At 40.2% G+C, this 18,311-nt stretch overlaps 2 protein-coding genes across 2 annotated transcripts; both read right to left on the bottom strand.

Moving 5' to 3' along the window:
- Positions 1-4,571: 4,571 nt before the first annotated feature.
- Positions 4,572-5,974, bottom strand: LOC138092072 (hemoglobin subunit epsilon-2). Its single transcript, XM_068987947.1, has 3 exons — positions 5,883-5,974; positions 5,535-5,757; positions 4,572-4,700 (listed from the first exon to the last, which is right to left on the bottom strand). Exons 1-3 carry the CDS (start codon positions 5,972-5,974, stop codon positions 4,572-4,574), a joined length of 444 nt encoding a protein of 147 aa, XP_068844048.1.
- A 7,427-nt stretch (positions 5,975-13,401) lies between these two features.
- On the bottom strand, positions 13,402-15,006 carry LOC138092076 (hemoglobin subunit epsilon-1). The gene is made up of 3 exons (XM_068987949.1): positions 14,915-15,006; positions 14,577-14,799; positions 13,402-13,530 (listed from the first exon to the last, which is right to left on the bottom strand). Exons 1-3 carry the CDS (start codon positions 15,004-15,006, stop codon positions 13,402-13,404), a joined length of 444 nt encoding a protein of 147 aa, XP_068844050.1.
- Between the last annotated feature and the right edge of the window lie 3,305 nt (positions 15,007-18,311).

Here is an 18,311-nt window from a genome sequence, read left to right as displayed (position 1 = left end):
ATCCTGCTGCTTAACTCTCTCCCCATGATAGAAACTTGACCACAAGAAAAAAAAAAAAAAGATGGAGAATATTAAGGGTCCCGTAGACTCACTCTGATGTTCTCAGGACTGACATGCAGCTTCTTATAGTGCAACTCACTCAGGAAAGCAAAGACTCCCTTGAGATGGTCAACATGCTTCAGGCCTTCAGTAAGGAAGACTAGCACCTTCTTGTCATAGGCCTTCACCTTAGTGTTGCTCATAACAGCATCAGCAGAGGGCAAGTTCCCAGAGGACTCAAAGAACCTCTGAGTCCAGGGGTAGACAACCAGCAGCCTAGGGGGTGAAAACAGCATAAGGAAGGAGGGAATCAGTGCCTGCCAGAATCTCAGGCAATGGCTCTGTCACCACACACCCAGCTGACATTCACTGTCTGTCAGCCTGCTTTGTAAACTGAATACCTGCCTGCCTAAGATTTCAATACCAACTTCAGCCACTCTTGTTCCACAGGGCAGTGACAAGTAGCTTTCTCCTCAAGAGTCAGATACACCATGATGTGTGTTTGTGCAGTTGCAAGTTGTGTCAAAAACAGGTGTAAGCAGCAGGGGCCCTGGTCTTCCTTGTGAGTCCCACCCAGCACCTTGCCCTCTCTGCTTCTGAGAGTAGATTAGTCCAGGGCGTAATACAAGTTCATTGATGTGGGGGAATGTAAGATGCACTCTTGTTCCTCAGTGCCCTTCATCTGTGATTAGCTGACACAATGTGTCTAGACTCAGAAACTCTGCTCTCCCTGTTCTTGTTTCTTAGCTTCGTTTCCTTCATCCTTCCATTGCCTCTACAAATATATTCCCAGTTTCATTTATGCATAAATATTTTAGTCTAATTTTGAGTAACACATCTTACAGTTTAAGCCTATGAATTACAGTTTATCTATGAATTTAAAAAGTTGAATTAATAGGTCAGAAAATTAAGACCTAGAAAGGATATATTTTACCAAGTTGACTTTGCATGGAGCTTCACCTTGTTTCTGGAAATATTTGTAAGAAGTTGAAATGGATAAATATTTTGTCATAGATTTAACTTGCTTTTTTTCTCCTTGTATAAATACTTTGGGCCACAAAAATCTTTTTTCACTTATCCCTTCATCGAACTAAGTCTCCGTAAAGTTAATTAAAAATAATAAACATTGTCTTTCTAGCAGCTATTGAGCTAGGTTTATGGAACATGGATGATAATGGAAACATTTAATTAGAAATAAAGAAAAATATCTGATACTTATGATATAACTGTAGAGAAAATGCAGAGGAATTGTAAACAAGATTCATCTTATTCAGCTTTATAGAGTCTGACAGGATTTCTGGGAAAACACCAAGTGCAGAAATTTCCACCTCTGCATCCTCAGGAAAAAAGTGAAAATGGACCCAGCAACGAAGACTCAAGTCAAATTTCATTATTTTCAATTCAAAATAATACTACAGTGATTTACAAATATACACCCACCAACATACCTGGAAAGAAGGAAGGAAGGAAAGAGGAAAAGAAGAAGAAAGAGAGGAAAGAAGAAGGATGGATGGAAGAAGAGTCTAGGAGCAGGGAAAATAATGCAACAAAAGGGAAGGATGAGGGGAAAGAATATACAGAAGAGGAGAGCTTGATAATTGCAACATTTTGCAAACCTGTAGATAAAGAAAATGTTCATACTTTGGTAATGATAATATAAAACAGTATAATTGATTTGAAAATATTTGTTGGTGTCTACTGAAGAAGAGGGGCTTCCCTGGTAGCTCAGCTAGCTGGTAAAGAATCTGCCTGCAGTGCAGGAGACCTCAGTTCATTTCCTGGTTCAGGAAGATACTCTGGAGAAGGGATAGGCTACCCACTTCAGTATTCTTGGGCTTCCGTGTTTGCTCAACTGGTAAAGAATCTGTCTACAATGTGGGAGACCTGGATTCAATCCCTGGGTTGATAAGATCCCCTGAAGAAGGGAAAGGCTACCCACTCCGGTATTCTGGCCTGGAGAATTCTATGGACTGTGTAGTTCATGGGGTCACAAAGAGTCGGACATGACTGAGTGAGTTTCACTTTCACTTACTGAAGCAGAAGATGTGCAACACCTATGACCTGGCAATTGAAAAGCATGTTTGTGTGCATCCAAAGATGTGTATAGGAATGCTTATAGCATCCATATGCACCAGAATCTCAATTCAGTAGCAATTTTAATGTTCCTAATTTAGTGGAGCAGATAAATTTTGGTACAGTAAAATGATGAAATAGTTACAGCAATGGTAAGAATCTGCATCACATGCTGTAATACAGATTCATTGTATAACATAATGCTGTTTAAAAATTACCAGGAACAATAATTCAAATTATGTGATTTATATATAGAAAGATATGCAGTGTGACTGTGATTCAGATGACAGGGAAATGTTTTGTGATAGGAAAATGCTATGAATGATTTTTATGCTATGTTATAGATTTTTTTTTCCCTTAACCTGAAAGTCAAGTAGAACTATTGAGAAATCCAAGGAATAGAGTAACATGACTGATTCGTAGTTTTCAAAAATTATTGTGCCTTCAGTGTATATATGAATATAGGAATAGAATAAGTGAGAGACATATAGAATGATACTGCAGTAGGAAGGAAAACATAATTGTCATCTCTGTTTCCAGTCTCAAGCAACTGATGATGTCATAATCTTTAAGATATTATGGGGCTTCCCTGGTGGCTCAGATACAAAATAATCTTCCTACAATATGAGAGACAGAGGTTCGATCCCTGGGCCAGGAAGATCTGGAGAAGGGAATGGCAACTCATTCCAGTATTCTACTTGGAGAACTCCAACAGAAGAAACACCATCTCTATTTTCAGACTTCAGCAATTAACGATGTCATAGTCATTAAGATGGGGAACATGAAAAGAAGGCTCAGTTAGCAGAAATAAATTAGAAAATGATCAGGAGCTCAGTTTGGGACATACTGTGTTTGAGTCACCTTTGAGCAATCCAACATGGGATATTAAATAGTTAGATAGCTAGATATGAAGCTCAGAAACAATGGAATCAATTCAAGAATATACAATGAAACAGGGCACAGAAAACTAGATCATAGAACATCATATAAACTACTACCACTACCTTGGCAAAATGACAGACAACACACTTTATAAACATCTCTTTGGAACCTCAGAAGTGAGGGTGGTAGGGATCATTTGTGAGGCAGAGATAGAGATAGTTATCCCAATTCACAAACAAGGAAATTAATTCTAAAAAAATATTAACTAAATGTTTCAAGGCAGTGGAACAATACTTTGACCTTGTCTGTTAATTCCAAGGCTTTGGCTTTTCACTTTATGCCTGTGGCTTGAGTACAGAAATTTGAAAAGATTTTTACAAGGGTGGCTATGCCCATTACCAGCTCCAAGCAAGAGACATCTAGGTTTTTTCCCTCTTCTGTCAAGAAATTTCCTCTGCTCGTTCACCAGATAGGGAACATGGCTGTCATCCATGACTTCCCCACTCTCATTTCACTGTGTTTCAAGTCTTCAGGCATCATTGCCACAATAGTCCAATATTTGATTTTTCAGTCTTCCTTCCCTTGCTTCGGTCAAGTTGGGTCCTTTACCTATAGCTTTATTATAATCATAGCCAATTCCTAAGCCCAGATTCTGCCTTGCCTGCTCTATACACACACATGGATCAGTTTCCCTACAATATCCTATTCATTATGTCACTCTCCTGCTCAAGAAACTTCACTGGTTCTTTTTGCATGCAACAATAGCTTTATTTGCTGATTTCTCTGGTCTCTCTAGCAAATTTTCTAATCTTATACTACCACTGCTTTTAAAGGGCCAGTTCATCTTCTGTCAATTAGACCTGAAAGGATGAATTGTGAATTCATCATTTTTCCTAATAAATGGCCTTTATCTCTAGCAAAGGTTTAATAGAATTAGCAATGTGTTCCGGGACACTGAGCTCCCAAGTAATATAGCATTAGTACCATTGAAGATGCAAGGAAACAACTGAGAGCACAGTCCTTGACTGGGTGCCTAAAAAGTACCATCTTCATTGCACTTACAACTACAACATATATGACTTTTGCATTAAATAAAAGTAGTCCAGAAAGAGCTCTATCCTGCATTTATACAAATAACAAGCTATACAGGTCCCCTACTTTGTGTCCTAACAGCTCACTATTAACAATCATTTTGCATCTCTCTAGAGCAACTGCATGTCTTTCCTTTTTCTAAAGACCTTGTCCATCTCAGGAGTTTACATTCCCCTCCTAAGATTAACTACCCACTGAAGTCACTCTTATAGAATCTTATTAGGGTTCCTTCTATAACCTCCCCAAACTCTCAATCTCCAATATTACGAGTTCAAATAGGAATGCTTTCTTTTTTGCAGAATCAACTTATAAAATATAAAAACAAAGAGAAAATACAAGGACATTCATTATAGACCATGACTTTTATTTCATTTGTATTATATTGGAGTTATGTCTGGAATCAAAGCTCTCTCCCTCTGTCTTCAGGAGATGAACTTCTGGGACACTGGGCCCTCAGATAGGCACCAACATGGTAGGCCAGGCAACTAGTGGTACTTGTGGGCCAGAGCATTGGCCACAGCGTTGGTCAGCTTCTGCCAGGCAGCCTGCATCTGCGGGGTAAATTCCTTGCTGAAGTGAGTTGCCAAGACAATCAATATCATGTTTCCTAGGAGCTGGGAATAAAAAGAAGACAGTACATAATGAAAAGAAGGTCTCAGGCTGCCCTTCCAGCAAACAGATACATCTGTTTCCTTCTTCATAAGAGGGTGAGCAGCTTTCATGGCCATGTTCCCACAAAAGTGCACCATTAGAGACCTGGCATTGGCTTCAGTGACTCCCAGCCTGAACCCCCACTGTGTTACATCCTTCTCCCATTTTCTCTGTCAAAGTCCAAGCCTGAGCATTGCTATGGATTCCTTCTCTCCATTACTTTAAAAGTAAAATTATAGTGCTGAAAGGGGACTAGATATGTATATTGTTCTTCAGATATTACAAACATTCAGATTGTTTGGACATCCATATGACAAAGAATCCAGCACCTTGTACAGAAAAACATTTCATCATTGCTAGAGATGAAAGAAGAAGGCACAAATTGTGAAAAGTTGCTCTTATTTTGCCCTGTTTAGTCCTCCTTTAAAACTCAAAAATCATAAAGAAATATATTCATCGATTTCCATATAAATTTCAGTTATCAAAGGCAAGATATTCTTCTGTATGCCTCAGTTTGTATTCTTCAGGCCAAAACACATAGCTCAAGTTTGGCTAGTGTTCTTCACATTTTTTCTTTTTTCAGAATTATCAGATGACCAGTGACCTCCACTAGTCATAGAGTATTTACTTGATCTTAACTTTGACCTCTGGAACAACCTACGACGATCAAGACTTTCTCTGAAATGTTACCTCCAGAAAATACTTCAATAGCTTAAGACTTGAGTCAGTGTTCTCATTATAGCCACAGCACAGAAACCTGGATGAAAGAACAAAGCACAGGCATGCCCAGAACTCACCCTGAAGTTCTCAGGATCCACGTGCAACTTGTCACAGTGCAGCTCACTTAGATCTGCAAAGGTGCCCTTGAGGTCATCCATGTGCTTAATGGCATTTCCAAAGGAGTTCAGCACCTTCCTGCCGTGGGCCTTGAGCTTGGGGTTGCCCATTATGGCAGACTCAGAGCATAACTTACCAAAACTGTCAAAGAACCTCTGGGTCCATGGGTAGACGATCAAGAGCCTATGGGATGATCATAGTCACAGAACAGATGAGAAGTCAGAGTATGTAAGAAACCTAACCAGTCCCTCTTTTCTGGAACACTTTCAGCCTTTGTACATCCTCTCCTACCTGTGTCCACTGCTTACCTTGCCAGGCTCTCACTGCCGACCACCTCCACATTCACTTTGGCCCACAGACTAGCAACAGCAGCCTTCTCCTCGGTAGTAAAATGCACCATGGTGTCTGGGAGCTTACTGGTGATCCTAATGGGCCAGAAGCAAGTTTGTGCCGTTGCTTCATTGCATGGCCTTTTATTCCTCATCTCCTGTCCCAAGGCCCTTCCTTCCCCCAATAAAACGAGACTATTGGTCAAAGGTAGGTGGTCACTGCCAGGGGTGGGACTTGGGCAAGGGTGGGTCAGCAAGATGGACATTTGTGTCTCTGATAGTGTTAGTGGCTCTATCAGGGATACTCTGCTGTCGTCCCCCTACCCTCCACTGTGCAGCTCATATCTCAAGGTCCCCGCCACCCTTCCTGAAGTGACCAGTAGGCTGACCAGGAAGCATAGCTAGACTTAGGAAGAGCAACATCTAGAACTCTGTTGAGCATTGTGTCAGGTGTTTACAAGACTCTGTTCTGCTGTTTGGCCAGCGTATATTAATAGCAGAAGCCACAGCTCTTCCTGAGTTACCAATGCTTCTAAAGCTTATATGGGGCTCATACTTTTTATAGTTCTCATAACCAAGTAAAAATGATCCCAATCCAGCATCAACTTAGAAACAAGATAGGCAAGAACTCTGTAAAATGTAGAGAAGAATTGAACATCGCCCCTTTGTTACTGAGTTCTGTCAGTAATATGTGTACTTGTCTGAATAATTTTTTTCACTCTGGTTATATGGAAAGTGTCTCTGGCCAGGACATGTATCTATGCATTCATATCAGAAGATACACTATTGAATGTTGGGGAATAGGTGCTTCTCTGTTTAATGAAAAGAGTATAAGAATTCCTCTTGGCAATGGCTCTGGATGAACTGAGTTGTCTCATGTACTGGGTCCACACTCCTGACTGTGACTTTTCTTCATATCTAATCAGTCAGAGGCAACCTTCACTGACAGTACTCCACACACCACTGCCACTGTGATCTATTATACTTTGTTCTCATGCAAATAAGCATTTATAAGACTGGAAAAGACACATTTCTAGTGGGAGAGAGACTGATTCATTTTATCTCAGAATTTGTTGCTCCCACATTTGACCTCCAGAAAGTTGGTTTGTTTCTCCCTGAGGTCACTCTTACAAATATATGTACATATAATAAAAATAATTTTCATGCGTATTTACAGAGGGACTCTAAAATTAAGGGTTCATCCCAATGTGTTTATATTAATAACCAAATTTCCACTATTAGAAAATAAATCTTTTCTGTCTATTTGATATAGTGAGACATTTTTATCTATTCAGCCTGGCAAAGACTTAAATGTAAAATGTGAATAAAAATTTCTGTTTCTGGAAGCTGGCTTACCATGACAGAGTGGATAATCTGTGAGCACTGATTTATGTGAGCACTTCGGTACAGAGATATAAAGAAAATAGTTTGGACTGATGTCAAAAGGATTTGCTTCAAGAAAAGAGGCCAGAGAAATGAAAGAAAGAAGAGGAAACTATGACCACAGCCAGGAATCTCACTCACACTCAGCTGGGGTCTGTCTGGCCTGCAGGGTTGGTTCTGGGTACTTTCTATCTCTAGCCCTGATGTCCATCTTCAGCAGAGTATGTGCCCCCTGCATGGCTCCAGACTTGGGAACTTCTGCAGCTCTAAATGTTGGGGAATAACTGCCCATCTTTTCAGCAAAGCAGGCAATGGTTCTGGAAGTTACCTCTAATTCCTGATTTTCTCTCACACTTTTTAGACAGTCCCTCTCTCTGAGCAGTTTACAAAGGTCTCTCTTCCTTGAAATGCTGTAGCCAGCCTGCTCATGTGTGTCTCCATACGTGCAATGTAACAATCAATTTAACATCCCCTCCCTGGTGGTCTAGTGGCTAAGATTCCTGACAACCAATACAGGAACCCCAGATTCCATCCCTGGTCAGGGAACTAGATCTTACATGCCATATTTAAAGATCCTGTGTGCTGCAAAGAAGATCAGAGATCTTATCCTTGGCAACTAAGACCTGGCACAGCCAAATAAATAAATACAAATAAATATTTAAAAGAAAAAAAGAAAATAAGTTCTGAAACAAAAATAAATATCTTTCCTAGGCAGCTCTCTTCACTTTACCCAGACAGTTCCTTAGTAAAGCCCATGGGCAGTTCTTTGAAGTTGACTTTGAAAAGAGGTATCTCCTGCTTGACCTCCAACCCCTCCCATCCCAATCTCTCTTCACAAGGGTTATGACAAACCAGTTACTTTTAGAAAATGTGCTCTTAGAATGGAAATACATTCTTGCCTAGTTGGTGCCATCTTAAGACCTGGGCTAATTTCCCTATAAAGAATCTCCAGTTTGGTACTCCTGCTCCATCCGGAACCTTTGTCTTGACTGAAGTCTTTTCTCCAGACCCACTTAAAATCCACTTGTTCATCTGGTCCTATGGATTTTATTGTCCTCTGACACCCTTTCCCTCCTGCCAGAGCACTCCCTTATCTTTGACTGGAATAACACACAAGTATATGATTCTCCCAAGTGTATCTCCCAACCATATCCCTTTAGTGATCTGTTTTTAATTTTCCTGCAGAAATCTCTACTTTATGAAATAATTGAATGGGGAGCCCCCCTCGTCCCCTCAAACACAGTTCAGCATAGAATCCCTAAGGTTTTAACATATTTAAAAGCACATGAGAAAGCAGACCTGAGGACAATTACAGAGAACTCTTAGTAGAGCATTACTGCTACTGCTACTATAAAGCTGTTCCTTGGTGACACTACTGCTCAGGACCCTCAGTTAATCTTGTAGGCCAGGGTGTTCACCATTCCAGTAACCACCGTCCTTCAGGCAGCCTGCACTGGGGCTTTATTCTGTATCAAAATGGTTTGTCAAGACAATCACTAACACAATTTCCAGGAGCTGTGGAGGTGGAAAGAGATAACAGATGTGTACAGTGAGCAGAGAGTTCCAGGCTGGCCTCTCCACTCCCACTTAGAAAGAAGTGATATTAACTTCCCACAAAGCCTTGAACATTGCCTTATCTCTAAGCACAGTTAGTTTGTTCCCCTTGCTATACTAGGAACTTGCCCATGATTTCCCTCCTCCTATCTTCCTAGCAGCACCAGCTTCATATTTTGTGGGCTTAAAAATAAACGCTCATAGTTTTTTATTGTACTCACTCCAACCCACGTGTTCTAGCTGTTTCCCTCCCTCAGAGACAATGATCCCGCTTCTGGATTCATAGGATGTAAGCTTAAAATGGCAGTCTAGAAACAATTCTGTACAAATGCTCAACCAGTGTATGAATATGCTGTGTGGTTAGGTGCTCAGTCATGTACGAATCTTTGTGGCCCCATGGTCTACAGCCTGCCAGTCTCCTCTGTCCAAAGGGATTCTCCAGGCAAGAATACTGAAGTGGTTGCCATGCCCTTCTCCAGGGTATTTTCCCAATCCAGGGATTGGACCCAGGTCACCTGCATTGGAGACAGATTCTTTACTGTCTGAGCCACCAGAGAAGCCCTAATGTATTACATCTTGGTCTTAGTTCAGGTCTCTGGAGCCTCTTTCCTTTCAAACTCAATATTTCCAAATGTTTCACCTCCTACATCCATCCTGTTTCCTTATAACCTCCTGGTTTTTGGACTCATCTCTTCTTTTTCCTCTAGACCTGTCTTGCTGATTCCTCAAATTCAGGCTTTGAATTTATTTTCCGTTTCCATCATGAAATGATCTTTTATTTCCACCAAAGCTGAATCAGATTCAATAATGATAACTATTCTTATAGTTAAATTTTTTTAAAAAGCATTATTATTTGGAATAAAAATCATATATATTTATGAATACATATACACATATAATGCAGATAGATAGAGCTTATAGATAACATAAATACTGCCTCTAAATGATAGAAGTTATAGATAAAGTTAATTATTTTTAGAGAAAGAGTTAAAGAAAGCTTATGTTCCAAGTTGTGAACTAAAGATGTGAGATATATTAGTGTATTTAATTCTGACAAAATAGACTTTGATAAGCATAATCAGTGAATGAGAACTTAAGGTATTAAGTGATGCTTCTCAAACTGGAGAGCTATCAGGATGTTCAAATTCAAACCAAAGCAGCAAGTTCTTAGGTTTAGACCTGGCTCCCCATTAATACAAATGACAACACTAGGGAAAGACTAGGCAAGGGTCCCTTGATTGTGCTCTGAGAAATATGTTCCATCTCAAGAGAGCTGATCAAAGCTATGTTTCTTACATTAAGAAAAATTAACTATAATGTTTTTTTCAAACTTTCATTACCATGGGTTCTCAAATGTCCATTGAATAACTATTTGTTGGATGACTCTGTGTTATGATTGTTCTATGTACTGGAAATTTAAGATAGACAAAGAAGAAATCTTTCCTCTTTATCTAATTTTGTGGTGGAAGATACAGAAAATGAATAAGTAAACCCATCAACAAATAATTTCAGCTATTATCATTGGCTGTGAAGGAAATTAATATCTGAACATAATGAGAGAGGGACACAATTAGGTCAGGAATAAATCTAAGAAGGTCATAGTTGAGGCAGCCCAGAATGAAAAGATGGAATCTGTAGTGGAGAGTATTGGGATAGAGGTCCTGAAAGTTGGGACACTGTATCCAAATCTCTAAGGAAGGTAAAACAAATGTCTGCTATGCTAGGAATATGAGTGATGGATTGGTGTGGTTGATATATGAGTCGTAAAAGTGAGAATGGTAGAAAATATTGTTTCAGAGAAAACAAAAACTTAATAACTTAGAACTTCTCTTCTAGGATAGGGAATACGAAGCCATTACAGTATTTTAAACCTGCTAATGACAATCTCTAAACCCTCTGACTCTTAAATTAATATTCCCAGATAATTGTGTTATCACATCATTTTTCTCAGCTGGCTTTTATGGTCTATCAACAATAATTAGACATCTTTTCATCTATTAAAGATTTGAGTCCTCTAGACCTGAATATATGCATATGCGTGTAAATTATATGTTTTTGTTTTCAGGTAAACTGTCCTGAACTGGCAAAATTTAGAACTAAACCTAGATCATTAAGGGAGGAAGAATGTATCTTCTGCTTGCTCCTTCGTCATCACCATCCAGGACCCTTTGATATTCAGAATCAGAATAACAGTTGAGAGGCAAGAAGGATGAAAAAGAGATCGATAGATTGAAAAGAGTACTTTGCTCTCATTTGTTGACTGACTGGGTGGAAAGGTTTTTGTGCCACACAGAGCCTCTCTTTATTCTGTTTAGGGGCATAATAAAAGGCAATGGTGGGCTTCCTTGGTGGTCCCATGTATAGGAATCCTCCTCATAATGCAGGGGACATGGATTCAATCTTTAGTTGGGAAACTGGGCTCTCACATGCTGCAGGGCAACTATACCCACGAGATGTGTCTACTGAGCTCACATGATGCAACAAAGATCTCCCATCCATTACTAAGATCCAATGTGTTCAAATCAATAAATAGGCAATGGAACACAGAGAGACCAGTGTGTTGACAGCCTGCAACAATGTAATCACTGGTCTTTTATTCCCATTGTGAAGACAAAAGGCCAAATTAAAAGGTAATTCACAGGACATATTATAATTAATGTGTGGGAGCAATGAAATGAATGCCTCATAGAGTTAAATTTGCCAGTTCTCAAGAGAACAGTTTGACTCAAAGCCTGGAGCTCATGATTCCCTGAGCAATCTGGCAGTGATGCCCTTAAGAATAATTCAGTTAATGCTTCTCTTTCATGAACTCCCTAGGTCACTGCAGGCCTCTTCTTGTTAGAACCATGCTGTGAGTTTTCTCATCTGCTGCCACCCCCTTCCTCCTCATTCACCCTAGCCAATCAGAAAATAGGTCCTCTTCACTCTCCCCTTCTTCATCCTTCACTTTTTGCAAACCTTGATCTTTCTTCCAGGGCTTCTGTGGAGAAGGCAATGGCACCCCACTCCAATACTCTTGCCCGGAAAATCCTACGGACGGAGGAGCCTGGAAGGCTGCAGTCCATGGGGTCGCTGAGGGTCAGACAGGACTGAGCGACTTCTCTTTCACTTTTCACTTTCAGGCATTGGAGAAGGAAATGGCAACCCATTCCAGTGTTCTTGCCTAGAGAATCCCACGGACAAGGGAGCCTTTTGGGCTGCCGTCTATGTCGTCGCACAGAGTCGGACACGACTGAAGTGACTTAGCAGCAGTAGCAGCAGCAGTGGAGGCTTAGCAGTAAAGAATCTGCCTGCCAAGGAGAAGATGCAAATTCCATCACTAGATCAGGAAGATCCCATGAAGGAGGAAACGGCAATCAGCTCCAGCATTCTTGCCAAGAAAATTTCGTGGATATGGAGCCTGGTGGGCTATAGTCCATAAGGTCACAAGAAGTCAAACACGGCTGCACACACCGCTCTACTTGGATTGAGGCATTATATCTGTTCTCCTTAACTAGAATCTATGCCTGGTCTCTGTAATTTTCAATTCATTTTGTGTGAATTAAGCAGATTACTTGCCCCCTCTAAATCCTACTCCTTGAGTCATTTAAAGTTCTAAAAATACTTATTGCTTACTCTTGCTTATATTATCTAGTCTTTCCTAATTATCTACCTATGTCTTAATATCTCTTCCACTTCCAGAGAGCCATATTCATACACATTACTGAGCACTGGCTGGCCAATTTTAGACTATGAGACTTTGTTAGTATCTTATCTCCTACATGAAATCTTGGTCATCCTCCTGTCTCCCCAGTTTACACACTATCATAACTCTAATTTTATTTTAGTGCACATTACATTCAACCAGAATATGATGCAGAATGATTTCAAGTGTATTAGCCTTGGCTTTGTAAGGAGACAGTGGAATCCTTTAGAAAAGGGTAAGTTACCATTGGTTCATGGAGATTTTTTTGAAAATTCTCAGCCATCCTTCAACTGATCTTCTATCTTCAATTTAATCTCATAAGATATATGACAACTTAGTTGAGCCAAAATGTACATTAGGACAAACTGAAAAAGTAACCCGAGTCTAGATGATGAATCCCTACAAAACTTTTACTGTTTCTATGCAAACTTTCTGACGTGCACCATAAACCCATCTTGCTTTTCTTCAAACACTGCTTACTACTTCTGCCTTTCTGATACAGTACATTTTGCCACCCTGAACTGTGGCAATCAGTCCCCAACCACTAAAATAAATATTTCCCACTCCGGAAAACTTCTTTCCCCACCTTAGCTTTCTCTCAATCATCCTTCCATAATGTCTGTCTTCCATTGATGAGCTCCCCAAATGCTTCTCTAAGAACTCTTACTTCTTCCTATGTCTCACCCCATTCTTCAGATAATGAACTGTTTCTCCTTTAGTACAAGATGAAATGATAGAGAAGATACAATTTTAATTTTTGATCACTGAATAGAATGTATTTTATTAAATGGAATCTGGGTTCTCAAGGCCAAACCCCAGTCCCCAGGGGCAGAAGGAAGGCACTGGGGACACAAAATGGTGAATTGTAAAGAGAATTCAGTGGTACTTGTGGGCCAGAGCAGTGGCAACACCAGACACCAGCTTCTGCCAGGCAGCCTGCACGTCAGGGGTGAATTCTCTGCCAAAATGAGTAGCCAGAATAATCACAATCACATTGCCCAGGAGCTGTTGGGTAAGAGACAGAATAAGAATTAGGTAGGCCAAGTCGAAGTTTGCTAAAAGAGTTGCAGAAAATAATGGCTTAGTACCTAAACCCACTCCCAAGTCCACATCTTAAACTTCTCCATGGGTTGTACCTACACAATAAACTCAGATGAGCTTGTCCTTCAATTTAATTTAAATCCTATGAGCCCTCCATACAATATTTTGTCTGCCTATATCCCTTGCCTCTCTCCTATTTCACTATTTTTAGTTGCCTTTTTCCCTCCTTCTAGTTTTTATATTCATAGGATTTCAGGGCTGCATGGGTTGTTAGAATGAGCTTAGTAAACCCTCAATTCAATGCAACAATAAGCCTCCACCTAGTCACAATACTGATGGGTAATTTAATTGAGAATTGATCAATTTTTCTTTGAGATGATCTGGCTAATAATTATTCTCCCAAATATCTTCCTAAACTTCAGTCATCAGGAATCACATAGGATAATTCTCCTTCCTTGAGATTGGACTTATTCTTTCAAAAGCCAGATTTCATTTCTCCTTGAACAAATATGCTATTCTTTGATATTCTATGGGGTAAATACATCCAGTTCTGACAGAAGTTCCAGAAAACTTTTAAGCAAACTTAAGGATGCTCATCATGGTGCTAGTGATAAAGAACCTGCCTGCTATTGAAGGAGATATAAGAGATACAGATTTGATCCCTGGGCTGGGTAGATCCCCTGGAAAAAGAAATGGCAACACATTCCTGTATTCTTGCCTGGAGAATCCCATGGACAGAGGAGTCTGGTGGGCTACAGCCATGGGGTCACAAAGAGTCTGACACCTGAAGCGACTTAGCATGCATGCACAGTAAGGCTGCCCATAGCTCTTTATGTCACTAGTCCTGAATCAAGGTGGGCTCGGTATGCCCACTGGAAGTCTGTCCTCCTAACACCTAGTTTGATCTATGATTTCTGAGATCTTTCTAGTCTTTCCAATAAAACACTCAACTTTCATTATTATTGCAAGGTAAAAGCCAAAGAGAACGCATGAACACTTCCTGAACTCACCCTGAAGTTCTCAGGATCCACGTGCAACTTGTCACAGTGCAGCTCACTCAGCTTAGCGAAGGCACCTTTGAGGTTGTCCAAATTCTTAATAGCTTCTCCAAAGGAGGTCAGCACCTTCTTGCCGTGGGCCTTGACCTTGGGGTTTCCCATTATGGCAGAGGCAGAGGACAGGTTGCCAAAGCTATCAAAGAACCTCTGGGTCCAGGGGTAGACAACCAGGAGCCTATGAGATGGAAACATAGCAGATGGAAAATCAGCAACTCAGGTTTTTGAAGAATTTGCTGATCAATTTGCCAGGCTCATATTCACCATCCTCCCCCATGAAGTCCACTTCCTACCTGCCCAGAGCCTCGCCTCCAGCCTCTTCCACATTGACTTTGCCCCACAGGCCAGTGATAGCAGCCTTCTCCTCGGCAGTAAAATGCACCATGATGTCAAGTCGTGGAGCTTACAGGTGATCACAGAAGCATCAGAAGCAAGTCTGTGCTGCTGCTGGATGCTGTGGCCTTTTATTCTTTACTGCTGAACTTCTGCCCTCTTGCTCCCCCTTGTCCTTTGAAGTCATTGGTCAAGGTTAGGCTGTGTCCCTCAGGGGTGGAGTCAGGTCAGCTGATGGTCAGCAAGGAAGATGTATACTGAGTGTATGATAACCTGTTGGTTCCTGAGACATCTTTCGTTTGTTAGGTCCTCCTGTATCCTCATCATTATTTTCCACTCATTCCCCATTTTCACCCTCTGTTCTTCCCCTCTCATCCTCCGCAATGGCATCCATCTCTCCCATTCTCCTTCTCCCAGAATGATCCATGGAGTGTAGCTAAGCATCAGACTAGGAAGGAGTTCTATTCAAACCATTTTAGTATTGGTTAAAGATGGTGAGATGGTGACAAGGACAAAAACATGCTCAAGATAAAAAAAATACAATTGTAGACAAGAAACTCAATCAGTTGTAGCTCTCTTGAGGAGTGAATTATAGCCAAGCTCTGGATTATAGTTTTCCAAGGGAGAAGAAAACCAAACAAAACACACATTTATGGTTACTTCATGCAGCTGAATGGAAATACAAGGGATCTACAGTAGAACTAAGAGCTCAATCCCAAATTAAAATATCCAAAGGTTATTTCATAGAGAGAACAGGCAGAATAAACTTATATCCTGTGCTTCCAGGAAACTCTGTCCATTTCTCTGTGACAATAAGGGATACTGTGTACTCTGGAGATATTGCCCTAAGTGTTCTTCTTAATTTTCTCTTCTTATTGATACCAGTGAGGCAGCTAAGAAGTCTGAAATTATTTAAAACCATGACTTGTGATCACACTGAGGAAACATGAATTGACATGAGAGGCTAGGGGTTGGAGTTTGTTCAATGTTTGTTGATGCCATCAGCGATGGAGACTACAAAATTCTCTAGTGCCCTTGTTTTGTTTTTCGTTTTGATGTCCCTGTTGTGTGTAGGCTCCCCTAAGAACACACCATCATGAAATAGAGTATGCAACTTTTTCAGCTGTGATCCATCGTTATTATACAGGAGTTGATATGATGGTAAGGAATGGTAGAGACAAACCAGCACATAACTCTAGAATTAAAAAATTAACCTTTAGTGGATCAGTTTTCTTGGGCTGTGACCTTCACAAATATTCCTTTCTTCCCCTACTCCCTTAAGAAAAATAAGAAAGACTCCCTGGGCGAGACTACATAACCTAGGATGATGCACTTCTAGGTCAAGAGAGCAGATATTTTATCACTAAAATAGAAAACCAATGAAAGGACAAGAAACATTGGGTTAAACAATGAAGAATAGCCCCTGTGTGAATAAGAGCAATTTTTTTTCTGTATTTGGTTTGTAGGCGTTCAGCAAATTCTATATTTCTATATTTAGTTTCTATAGTTTTATATATAGTTTCAGGTGTTCAGCAAATTGATTCAGTTATACAGTAAGCCCCCTATATATGAACTTTCAAGTTGCAAACTTTCAAATATGCGAATTTGTGTTCCATTGACTTCAGGTGTGAGTGAGATTGCAGCTTGCTCTCCATCTCCTATTGCTGATGATCCTCCAGCTCTACCATCTCCCACCTCTTCTCCCTCCTCCAGTCAGCAGCTCCTCTTGCCTGTTCACTCGATGCCAGCCCCTGTATGCCAGCTGCTGTGCGGTACTACTGTAGTTTTCAAGATAATATACTTTAAGATTTAAAACGTTTTCTTTATTTTTTGTGTTATTTGTGTAACAAATATTTTAAACACATTACAGTACAGTGCTTTATAGCTGCTTATGTTCATTGATTTTGTTAGCTGACTGAGTGCACGCTCAGTCATGTCCAACTCTGCGACGCTGTGGACTGTAACCTGCCAGGTTAATATGTCCGTGAGATTTTTCCAGGCAAGAATACTGGAGTGGGTTGCCATTTCCTTCTCCAGGGGTCTTCCTAACCCATGGATTGAGCTCGTGCCTCTTACATCTCTTGCATTGCAGTTGGATTCTCTACTGCTTGAGCCATCAGGGAAGCCTCATTAGTTGGGTATCTAGCTAATTTTGTTGGATCTAGGAACAAACTGAACTTATGAACACGCTCTCAGAATTGAACTCATTCATATACATGGAACTTAATGTTTATATATAATATATATTTTTAAATTATTTTCCCTTGTAGTCTATTACAAAATATTGAGAATAATTCCCTGTGCTATATAGTAAGTATATCTATTTAATATATAGTAGTGTGTTTATGCTAATCCCAACCTTCTAATTTATCCTTCCCCACTTTTCCCCTTTGATAACCATAAGTTTATTATATCTGTGGGTTTATTACTTTTTTAATAAACTCATTTGTATCATCTTTTTGGGGGCTTCCCTGGTGCCTCAGTAATAAAGAATCCAACTGCCAGTGCAGGAGAAAGGGTGGGTTGGAAAGATCCCCTAGACAAGGAGATGGCTACCCACTCCAGTGTTCTTGCCTGGGAAATCCCATGGACAGAGGAGCCTGATGAGCTACAGTCCATAGTGTTGCAAAAGAGTCAGAAAACTTAGTGACTAAACAACAACAATACACACACACACACAAACACACACACATGCACACATCTTCTTTATCCATTCATCTGTTGATGGATACTTAAATTGCTTACATGTCTTGTCTATTGTAAACAGTGTTACTTCAAACAAGGGTGCATGTATCTTTTTGAATTATGTTTGATATATTAATCAGTAGACTTAGGGCTCTTGGTTTCCAAGGCAAATTTCTATAGATACACTGTATGAGAAAAGTGACTCTTTCCTTAAACTTTGGGTATGAGGATCAGATATTGTCAAAGCCCAGGGAGTAAGAACCAGGCCCCATAAGACCAAGAGTTTGGGAAATAAATCCCACCTGCAGCAGATAGTAAGAGTACTTCCCATTTTCCTTCCAGAGTGTGGACACCAGTCTTCTCAATTTCAGAATGTAGAGTCGGGCTCTCTCCTTCTCCCTCATACCCACTTCAGGTACATCTTTCTCTAGAAACGCCTTGGGGAACAGACCTGGCTTCCCTCCAGAGATCTGGCCCATCTCTTGCCTTCTTCTTATTAAACATTGTTGAAAATGTTCTAGGAAATATTATAGGGTTGAAAGACAGCATGTCTGTAGTTTAGTACAAGGTTTATGAATTTTGATTCTGAAGTCAGGTAGCCTAATAGAATTTCATTTTTATTTAAATGCTTGTTCATTCAAACTCAATTATCTCAACTGCCCATTTTAAAAT

This window comes from Capricornis sumatraensis, chromosome 16 (genome assembly GCF_032405125.1).
Source record: "Capricornis sumatraensis isolate serow.1 chromosome 16, serow.2, whole genome shotgun sequence".
Lineage (NCBI taxonomy): Eukaryota > Metazoa > Chordata > Mammalia > Artiodactyla > Bovidae > Capricornis > Capricornis sumatraensis.
The sequence above is the reverse complement of the archived record's forward strand: the minus strand, read 5'-3'. Positions and strand labels throughout refer to the sequence as shown.